This window comes from Pituophis catenifer, unplaced genomic scaffold (genome assembly GCF_029215685.1).
Source record: "Pituophis catenifer annectens isolate HBS135680 unplaced genomic scaffold, rPitCat1.0.hap2 SCAF_1, whole genome shotgun sequence".
NCBI lineage: Eukaryota > Metazoa > Chordata > Lepidosauria > Squamata > Colubridae > Pituophis > Pituophis catenifer.
Window position 1 is genome coordinate 50,743,346 of NW_027256881.1, and position 11,552 is coordinate 50,754,897.

The window sequence follows — 11,552 nt, forward strand, 5'->3', positions numbered from 1 at the left end:
CGCCTTTAATAATTATATCCACTTCTTCAAACCTGTTCTGGCCGACATCTCCACAGAAAATTCGTCCCTTTCCTCTGTGACTGAGTGGATCTCCACGATCCACAGAGCAGCGCCACATGTTCCTCACACCATATGCATAAACTTCAGGGCGAGCTTTGGAATCCGAGGAAAATGGATTATCGTGGGGAATGCGGTAGGGCCTCCCCTGGGGACCTTTTCCTTCCACATCAATCCGTAAAACTTTCCCTAACAAGCTACTCCTAAGAAAAAAGCAAGACATAAGAAGGCACTGTTAAAGGCATGGACAAACAAGTTAAGTCTCCAATAAGTTTAAAATGGACAATCAGTTTGGTTTGGTTTAAACTACTATAGATGAAATAATATCAGGGGTGAAATGCTCCCGGATCAGACCAGACCGCCCAGTCTAGTAGCGATCTTGGCCGATGGTTCGGTGATCCGGTAACAATGGCGGAGCCAATGGTAGAAAGATTTTTTTTCCCCTTCGGTTCAATCAGATTTTTGGAGACTGCCTGGACAAATCCCTGCAGTTTTCTTGGTTGGGTAATTCAGAAGTGTTTTGCTATTGCCTCCTTCCTAGGGCTGAGAGAATGTGACTGGCCCGAGGTCACCCAGCTGGCTTTGTGGCAGGACTAGAATTCACAGTCTTCCAGTTTTTAACCTGATGGCTTAACCATTACATCAAACTGGCTCTCAATATAGAAATTAAAGTATAATAAAATTTAATTTGCAATAGTTACAATAATTAGCTTTATTAAATGGTTTATTTTAACAAACTTCCCATATAACCATTCCCATTTAAATGCAATGAAAGGTAGATATATTTACTTGTTTTGAGCATTTCCGAATTTACCAAAAGGGTCCCCAGCTTTCCCTCCATCTCCAGTAAACAGATACAAGTAACCGTCTAGCCCAAACAGGATCTCTCCACCATTATGATTCGCAGCTGGTTGTTCAATCTCTAAGAGATTCCTAAAGAAGAAAAGAGAAACAATGTGCAAGGGGAAGAAGAAGAAACATACATAGATAAAGTTAGAGTCCTTGGATGGCTTTCAAGGATTTCCTGCAAACAGTTTGTTTATTCAAGCATTAATCACAACAGCTTATCAACTTAGTGCTTTTGTTTAACTTTTCTTACACTAAGCAAAGAAAGGACATTAGCATTATTTTGCTATTTCTATGGTTCTACTGAAGCTGATCAGAGGCACATGATAAAATCTGGGTCAGGACACAATGTTCATCAGCATCTTTGGTTCCATGATGATAGGATAGATACAGCCGCTAATTTTCGAGCAAAGTATAATAAACTCTTCTTTGATTTTGAATCCAAACTGTTAGTCAGCACAACTCTGAACGTTGTAGCAGCAATTGCTGCTTCTTCTGGAGTATGACTGAAGCTCTGAATGGTCTTCTGCAAAGGCCATTGTCATCTCAGAGTGGACTCATGACTCTCCCCGTCTTTTGAAATGGGAATATTCAAGCAGAATATTGGTTGCAGGATTAAAAATGACATGAACTCATGAAGCCTTTTTTTAGGACTCCTCTGTACCTTCATGAATAATCCTTGTTCTGAATCGGACATTGGTTGACCACTTGTAAATCAGGACCCTAAAATATCAGTCATGCCATATCTCAGTAAAAATAATAGAAAAGCCTGTTTATGGATCAGAGGCTTATTTATTTATTTATTTATTTATTTATTTATTTATTTATTTATTTATTTATTTATTTATTTATTTATTTATTTATTTATTTATTTATTTATTTATTAGTTCGATTTATATGCCGCCCTTCTCCGGAGACTCAGGACAGCTTACAATGCATTAAGCAATAGCCTTCATACTTTTGTATATACCTGCTTAGTAGGGCTTTTTGGGCCCCCCAAGCGGTGTTCTATTTTATACAAAGTCAGCTTATTGCCCCCACAAACCGGGTCGTCATTTTACCTACCTCAAAAGAATGGAAGGCTGAGTCAACCTTGAGCCTGGTGAGAATTGAACTCGCAGTAATTGCAGGCAGCTGGCAGCTAAGTGCTACTTTAACTGCAGTTTAGTCCGCTGCGCCACCAAGGCTCCTTAGTTAGATTCAGCATCGCAAACAGTTAAAGACCACTGCTCTAAAATGATGTAGGCTAAAGAGTGATGTGTACCATCGATAGATGCATTCTTGGCTTAACACCACAATGTTACTTCTCTTGCTTAGCAGCAGAAAAATAGATTGCATATATTTGTAGGATTTGTATAAGTGGTTCTTAATTCGATTGATTTATTTTTGAAATGGGTTGTCCATGGTCTTAGTATTCTATTTTGGTCTATCCTGTCGTATAAGGTTTTATGTAAATGAAATGAGCAAATATGTCCTCAGCCTTGGAAGAAAGCAAGTAAAAGAAAAGGGGTTATTACCTTTCTGTGGTTATATCTGCCTTGTTGACATCAGCTGTGGAGACCATCAGTTCACTAATCCTGATTTTTTCCACCTTTTTCTTGTCCTGGTAGGAGTAATAGATGTAGAATTTTCCGTTTTCTTTGTATTGGGGATGGAAAGCCATCCCAAGGAAGCCTCTCTCATCCCCAACCCAGGGGGTGGTCAGCACCAATTGCTTAATGTCTAGAAAGGGTTCTTCTAATCTACTTCCATCTGGGAGGTAAACCCACACAAGGCCCACTTGTTCAGCTACAAACATCCGATGGGTATTGTCATTGGCATGCACCATGAGCACTGGATTCCTCAGCCCATTGGCCACTTCTTTGAGGCACAGTTGAAGGCAACCTTTCTTATCTGCCACCACAACACCCAAATTATTGTTAAGGTCAGTGTTTTTAAGTACATCAGGAAAGCAATAGTCTTTATCCTGAATGTTTAAGATGTTGCAGAAATGGGTCCTGTTCTTCTCACACCATTCTTGAACATGCCTGTCATCTGTAAGCAGTGTGATTGCAGAACGGCAATAGAGGTGGAATTCTGAGCAGTAGTCAAAACAAAGGCCAGGGAGGTTTCGAAGGGGCGTCTGGGGGTTCTCAGCATCATAGAGATGGGCTGCATAGGGCGAGCATTCCTGTTTAAGATTAAAACACTGTTATTCTCTGAAACATTATGGCATGGACTGTGACTGTTTGCATCTGCTCAATTGTTTGCATCTGTTTAACTCAAATGTGAATAAATAGTTATAAAGACATTTCATGTCGGCAGCACTGCATGTTCTTAAGGAATACAATCGTCTAAAAATATTTCTATTTTTTTCCTGCAGAATGGAGGAATAAATAATACATTGGATCCAACATAGTCATTAACCCATTGATTGCAATGTGGAAGATTAAATCTGGACTTCCCTGTTGTGTATACAGATTAAGAATGTGTTATTTGAGTCCAGGCTAAAAAATACATTAAATTAAATTTGGATCTCTAATGGAGGCCCAGTACTGGGGAGGTTCCAGAAAAAGTCATGTATTCTTTGAAGAGTTTAGGGCAAATGAATTGCAGTTGCATTTACCTCACATATTTTATATTTTCACAGCACTTTTTGAAGTTACCTAAAAACCATCTTATTAAACCAGTTAAAGCCAAGCTTTCATTCCAATTTTCCATGTTTAAATTCTGGTTTCTGGTAGCAGTGCTCTTTCCCATCAACTGCTATGTGATATATTTAATGGGAAATATCAGCAGGATTTTCCATGCAAAGCAAATTATCTGAAGAATTCCTGGAGAGATTGGATTGAGAGAACAAATGAGCAATCAAGGTCAGCAGTCTGATTCAGGAGCTCTAAGAAAATTTTCAAATCACATAGATTAAGCAAAATGCCCAATCTATAGAAAGGGTTGATTCATATGGGTCTTCCGTGTTCTTTTAAGTCATGTTACCTGTAGGAGAATACACAGTTTGAAAATTTAAAATAAGCGAAACCTACAAAGGTGCTACTTATTTAAAAAAATACAGCTGAACAAATCAATACCCATTTTCCCACCATTTCCTTAGGTTTGTGGCCTATTGCTTAAAGTCCAAATCTTGTCCCTGCTTTGTTTCTATATCAAAGAATACAAGTAACATCCATTGTGACTAAGCACGGCTAAAGTTAAGACATTCCTTTGGGTTGACATAAGAATTAAATTGCCTTAACAATTAAAAAAAACTCAGCCCCTCTGCTGCTTTTCATTTTTCCATGTGAGGTGGTAATTGAAGGGGTTGTTCTGTTTGCTATTTTTATTCTCCCTCAACAAGAGTTGGGCACATGAAAATTTCATTCCCACAGTACCCATTGCTCATTGAAAAATTTCCTTCCACTACATAGTCTTTAATTTAGATCTATATAGAATTAGTGGTCAGCAGTGTGTAAATGCTACATTCTAGATAGCAGCTGTAAAACATTCTCTGCTTCTGTGAGTATCTCTCTATCTCTCTATCTATCTTCTTTTCTTTCTTCCTGAGAGCCTCTAATATTAAATGATCCAAATGATGTTTAAGTATTCTGCATGATATTTCTTTCCTAGAAAATAATGTCTTGAAATCAGATTCCCATACAGCTGCAGACTTTTTTAATCAATCAAAACTTTAGAGAACAATCCTAATCTGCGGATTGAAATTCAGAATGGACAAAAATATTCTCCCTTGCTTATGCAGAAATATTTTGCTGGAAGGCCAGGAGAATTGTTTTTATACATCTGTTGATGGTGATGGTTTCTGCCAGTAGGACCCCAATCAGGGATTTTCAGGGATATACCTAGTTAGATCAGATAAATCCTTGGATTCTTTATGAAGCATCAGGATTGGACTCTCCAAACATCCCAGTCTGAAGCTGACCCCAGTTAATTTTCTATTCTTGAATTCAGGATTCAGGATTCAGAATTCAGGATTGGATGGAATTTCAAAGACTCAAAGGTTACTGGTGGATCATCTTCCATTTTACTCTCATTCACTCAACTGTTTTGCCCCTAATGGGAAAAGGTCCAAGAAGGATTTAAAAACAGATCTTTGCGGTTTCTATTTGAGGGGAAAAAAGATTAAACATCATGTTTTCTTGTAGAAGTTAATAACAAGTTTGTTAATTCAAAATGCCTTCAAAATGCATTGAAGTAAACCTTCAAAATGCATTAGTCTACAGCTTTCAGCAACCACACTGAATGGCTGGAAATTTGGGGAGTTGAAATCCAACATATTTGGAGTTGCCTAATTAGAAATGGCCAGTGTGCCAAGATATAACAAGCATGATAAATGATCCCAATAAACATGATTCACAGCACAACTCTGAATAAGTCTGCTTAGACTACTGACATCAGAGTTTTTGTATTAGGAAAATGAATATGGGATTCCAACAGTGATGTAATTAAAATGTATTTTATTTAATGTGCAGATTCATAATGCAAACTCATCAGCTATAAGATGATAATAACGAAACTTGGTACAGATGGGCAATAAGATTTAGTTTAATCCTTTTCTCTCCAGCTGTGGCTGTTTAGAAAATTTCTCTTCTGAAGTTTGTCTTTGCACCGAGATGAAATCTACTACGTAATCCATTTTTTTCTGTTTTGTTAAAAAAAATAGTGGCTCCTGCTCTTTGGAAGAGCTTATTCCCTGAGGCGAGATCGGCTCCCATCCTTCTGACCTTCCACAAGGTCAGATCTGGCTGTGCCAGATGTCTTGGGAGCCCACGGGGGTGGGGGAGGATCACACTGGAAGTGGTTGATTAAGAGCCAATCCCCCTTGCCCCCCCCGCTCCTCCCCTCCCCCATCTTGTAACTGTGATTTTACTTTGTTTGCATTTTCATTTTATCTCTGATGATTTTTATGCCATGAGCTACGTCGAGTTGCTTCTAAATGAGATAGATGGAAAATAAATTTAATTAATAAATAATAAAGTCTATACATGAATTGCAAAATTGCATTGAACCTCACAATACCTTAGGGTTCAACAGCTGTACAATTATTTTCAAAATGGAATCCTGAAAACAGTTCTATGCTGACTTAACAACATTAGGATATACCCTATACAGTAATATAGGTCATTGATGAAGGAATGGCAAGCTGGAAGAATGTTGATTGTTTTGTTTTTGTTTGTTTGTTTGTTGTTGGTTTTTTTGAGTTTCTTTGTTTTGCTGTTCAGTACTGGCATATGGTAAATCACAACAATTTGACTTCTGTACAGAAGGAAACCTTTTCCTACCCTTAAATCAATGAATACCGTAGGCAGGAGGCCAGGAAGGGCTCCACCAGAAAATCATTGTTCTCCTGCAGACCGGTGGGATGGCTGGTGGCTGGTGGGAAGGCAGGGAGCAGGCTAGGAGACAGAGAAAAGTGGGGAGGGTGGAGGGTGGCTGTTCCAACAGTTGTTCCATGAATCCAGCTGTCTGATCCAAGACTATCTTCAGGAGCACGGCTATTGCAGGTCATTAAAAATGCAGTCTAAACGCTTCTTTATAGCAACTGAAAACCAAAATGCCAAGGTCTGTGGGTTGATTTGATTCATTTGCTGAGTTTCTACCTCAGTCTGCATTTGAAAAGACACAAAAAGGTCATTTGGTTTTAACCTTGAACATAAAATAATCAGCCTAATACTGTGGCAGAATGCAACTTTTTTTTATTTCATCAAATTGAACACTGTGGATTATTTTTTGTTGCACCACCAGGATATACCATTCCATAATCTTCTTCTTGAGCTCACAACTGTCTTTTAGGGGAAGCTTAGCTTGACAGACAAGCCAATTCAAGAGGAAAATTATCATTCTTCCATAAACTGATTTGAGCACATTTTTGCTTCTTGTAGCATGCTTTATATAGATAGAGATATAAAATTTATCATACTGCTGCCACTGTCCAAACGTATTATCCCAAATAAGTACTGTATGAAATTCGAAAAATCTGCTTACCACGGACTAAAATGATGTTAGTGTTCAATCATAAGCACTTTTTTTTTCAAGATGTCTTTACATTTTTGCAGAGAAGAGAAGAGCAAATTAACATTACTCTCTCCAGCTGCAGCTTCATACTTACTTGGAACTGTGAATTCATCAGAAGGCAAATTTTTGCTCTTGAGTCATCCTTGAATTATTGGTTTAGTTTAACAGAATCTTTCAATATAATATGGCAGGCATCTATCTATCTATCTATCTATCTATCTATCTATCTATCTATCTATCATCAGTCTATTTAAATTACATTGTTGTCCATCTCATAAGCAAATGATTCTGGGAGCCAATACCTTAACTAAAATAATAATTTGCATGTAAAGCAAATTTGAAGCATTTATGCTCATTCAATAGACTCACCTTATTTACCAGTAGAAAAATCCTCCTGGGAACCTCAAATGCAAATTCTTAAATTACGATTCCCACCATTTCTCGGAAAGACCAAAACAGCTAACAATCATATCTATCATAAGGGCATATGAGGATGATGAGGCTACTCACCGCTACCTTACCTGGCACAAGATATCTTTGATGAATCCTCCACATAGTTTTTGGGCTTGAGGATCAATATAATCCATGATGTCCCAGTATTTGGCAGCGATGTGGTTGTCCTTCTCTTGCTCACAACAGCCAAATGTTTCATAGGCAGAGCAAAACTCCAGATGGAAAGGAGGCTGGAAAGGAGGACCATAATCCAGGCACTGGGGATGTCCCAGGAGAACTGCAGCATGGTGCAAAAGGAGTATGGAGATGCAAATGAAGAAATTAGATGCACGGAGAGAAATCCTGGAACTTTGGAGGCTTAAAGTAGTTTTCTCCCCTGGAGGTTTCCTGGGGCCATGTGAATCTGATATGTGTCCATCTGGAAAATTGGATTTATTCATCTTCTAAGCTGTGATACATCAGCACAGAGCCCAATGTTTGCTCAGGTTTGTTTCCAGGCATGCAGGCATACACATACACCCTAATCCCTCCCTGTCTCATTAAGTTTGCTAATAGTGAAATGAGAAGCAACTTTTCAGTCCGCCTCCTTGCAGTTCCACGCCTCCCTCCTTCCTTTTTCACAGTTATCTGCTCCTTTGAACACCATAGATTTCATCCAAAAACACATCCAGAATAGAGATCAATAAGAGGCAAATAGACAGACAGACCGAAGAATGACAGCTGCTGCAGCCATAAGGGGATGTCTGGTCTATGGTTACAGGGGGGTGAAAGGATCTGTTTTTTCCAGGTCCAAATGATTCCCAAACTTCAGCCAAATAACTCAACAGGAAGATGAATCATGTTCATCAGTTACGTTCCCAATTCCAATTTATTTCAGCTTAGCCAGACTGAATTATAAAGAAACACGATTCCCCCTCCACATCTGACCTTAAGCATATTGAAACAAAAATAAGATTTGTAATCATAGGTAATTTAAAGGAATTGCTTCTCACTGCAACAATTTTGGATTAACAGTACTTCAATATATTTCAACCTCACTATAATATATTTTAAATGATTGAGAGGAACAGATTTCATACACAGACATATATATATTATACACATACAAACTTTGTATGCTAGAGATGCTTGCCAAGCAAGGGGACCACAGGATTTTTTTAATGCTGAGTTATGCATCACATGAACAGAAGGTCATGTTGTCCCTACTGACCTAGCAGTATCTGGTTTTTGTCTGATTTTAGAAAATTGTTGACTTTGGAAATACTGGTTGTACTAAATCTTCTGTATATAAAGTGCATGCTCTGCTACTGAGCTCTGAACCTGTCTAAATTAGCAGTTCAAAAATTCTGTACCTGCAGACTGACATTTTATCTAATTGTGATCGCTGTGAGAAGGTGCAAGCAGCAAGACTGAGTATGATCTCAAATTAAGTAATTAACTGGCAGCTAATTACTTTTCTCCCCAAAATTCACATCGATTATTAATCTTCTGTCATTTTTATTTCATAAACTTTTTACTCTGCTTTATTGGGCTGTGTTGTATTTGCTATGTTTTACTTTAGTTTTTTATTCTTGGGCCTATTTTTGTTGTTACTTTTGATTGGATTTACACATTATAAACTGCACGTGCTTTCTGAATCCACTAGACAGGTCAAGAAAGAGCCAGCTGTAACTCAAAACTGTATAGGGCAACTGTGAATCAAACTACCCTCCCTTGTTAGCCTTCTGTGAATCCAAAATCCCACTCAATCATATGGCAATATTCAAGTTCTACCAAATCAGTCCTTCAATGGAACTTCAAAGATGTGAGGAACAATAAAAAAAAAATCTAGCTGCCATGGTCTGCAAGCCACAAAATGGCCTCCCAAGCACCACCATCATGAAAAACACTGGTTATTCCTTGCATGTCTATTACATTTTTCCAATACACTAAAGCAGTGTTGTGTTAATGCCCTTGCCTGAAGGCCAGAAGACAACAGGAGTCATGTACAGTCAAGAAGCAATCTGGCAAAGTTAGGCTTCTCCAACCTCCAACCCTATGTAGATATCAAGTAAGCTGCAGAAAAGGGAAAGAACTTTGCAGCTTGCTTAGAAATGATGGGAGTTACTGGAAATGGGCTGAAGTTACTGGAAGTGGCTGAAGGCAATTCAATTCTACCATTGCCCAATAGGTTTGTTGTGAGAATTGTAACTGATGTGGATTCATCCACAAGGCTATAATAGAAGAAATATACATTGGCCAATAGCAATGAAGGCTGATGTTATCCTTCTGTAGCAGCTGTCTTGCTCATTTTTATGTTTTTCATCACTCACTGAAGGGCAGGAGAAACTGCCTTGTCCGAGTCTAGACATTCTCTGCTGCATGTCTTTGTGAGTTGCTTTGTCTAGTCACACATCAAAGATACAGTTCCAAGGACTTCTAGAGGTTGGGCTGGATGGATTAATACTATTTTAAAACATAACATAGATACATATCCATGATGTTCCTTCCTTTCAGGCTAACCTTATGCAGAATGTTCTTTAAAGAACCTGTTCTTTAGTGTTTCAAACCAGCTTACAGTTTCAATTCTCTAAAATATAAATAAATGTATGGATTGATAATTAAGACACCTTCATTAATTTTCTATTTACAAGCTCTGTTCTAAAAAGAAGATAATGCATACAGTATCTTGGGGTTGTAAATCAAGCTATGCTGGGTGCAAAATTCAGATTTCTGCAATATTTATCTTCAAACACACTTTTAGTCTTATTGAGATTTGATAGAAGCCTTGAGGGGACAGCCTACTGAAATTTGAGAAACTAGATATACTAAACTAGATGGCTAGAAAGCATATGGGATTGCTCTGAGATCTTCTCTGGTCTATTTAGGTCCTCCAGATCTCAGGGTATCCCATTAGTGATTCTTAATAGAGTTATACTTCTGCCTGCAAGACATGTGGGCAACCTGGAAATCATCTTGGCCTATCAACTCTTGTTCATTGAGTAGGTGGAAGCTGTAACCAAGAGGCCCTTTACATAGGTCTAGTTTGTGCAAAAGTGCACCTTCCCAGAATCAGGTCTTTCAATCATTCATGTTCCAGTTACCTCACAATTGGATTACTGTAATGGGCTGTACATGGGCTGCAGCTAGTCCAGAAACGTTGTAGTGTAGGCAGCAAAGGGGGCTGTATAAATGTATAATCCAGCTGATTTGTATGTGGTACTAGTTGCCATTCAGCTTCCAGGTGCAATTCAAGATGCTGGTTATCACCTTTAATGACTTTCATATTTAAGGGCCTTGCTATCTGAAGGATTTACCTCTTGGTATCTCTGCCCATTGGCTTTGATCCAACAGGGTAGGTAAGCTTCAGATCTCATTAAAGAATATTAACTTGCGGGACCCAAGATACATGCCTAGTCTTTCTGCCCTCTGGAATGTCTCCGCGCCCCCCCGCCCCCGCCAGTTTCTGGCTCTGATCATTCTTCCAAGCTTTGGGGACAAGATGATTTTAGACCCGCTTTCTGGTTTTGGTTTGGTTTGGTTTGGTTTGGTTTTCTTTTGATTTTGGAACTACGCTGTTCTGAACTGTTATATTTTTCTTTTAATAAGTTGATTTTTACTTGTAAGCCACCCAAAGCTATTTGGCAGCCAATAATAATAAAATAATTAAGTGTTATTCCTATGGTTTTAAAATAGGATATTCAGAAAATAAATGTCAAAGATATCAATAAAATGGTGACTAACATAGCTAAAATATGGAACTTACCGAAGTGCAAACAATGTTGGACTTATCCTGCATGGGCAGCAGCTAAGAAAAATTTTACTTCCAATACTTCAATGGAAAAACTGTGGTATAGTGTATTTGAGTTAAAATCCTAGATGGAAGGCATGTTTATACCATTTACCAACTGTTTTTTCCCTATCGCCATGAGAAAACTGATCAATATACGTGTTCAAGGTTTAATTTCTTGTTGAAGAAATTTTATTTCCATGGTCTAATGAATCTTAACTTATTAACTATACTTCTAAGTTTTAATCTTAGTTATTTTCCAGTTCATTTATTTTTGCATTATTATGCATTAAAGTGCAGGTAAGTTTGAAAACATAAGTCATTCATATCATAAAATGGACAGTGGTAGGCTGTTCCATTTGTCACTCTATAAACTTTACTAAGTGACAAAGTTCTGTAAGGTAAAAGGAGGTGGATGAGGCCA

At 38.1% G+C, this 11,552-nt stretch overlaps 1 protein-coding gene across 1 annotated transcript in view; it reads right to left on the minus strand.

Annotated features, from left to right (window-relative positions):
- The window catches only part of HHIPL2 (HHIP like 2), a 23,535-nt gene extending 15,736 nt beyond the window's left edge, over positions 1 to 7,799 (minus strand). The window contains exons 1-4 of the mRNA XM_070949225.1: positions 7,428 to 7,799; positions 2,421 to 3,073; positions 847 to 990; positions 1 to 260 (exon numbers count right to left, since the gene is read on the minus strand). The exon at positions 1 to 260 is cut by the window's left edge and continues 72 nt beyond it. Of these exons, the coding sequence (XP_070805326.1) occupies positions 1 to 260; positions 847 to 990; positions 2,421 to 3,073; positions 7,428 to 7,799 (1,429 nt within the window). The remainder of the gene's footprint in view (positions 261 to 846; positions 991 to 2,420; positions 3,074 to 7,427) is intronic.
- Between the last annotated feature and the right edge of the window lie 3,753 nt (positions 7,800 to 11,552).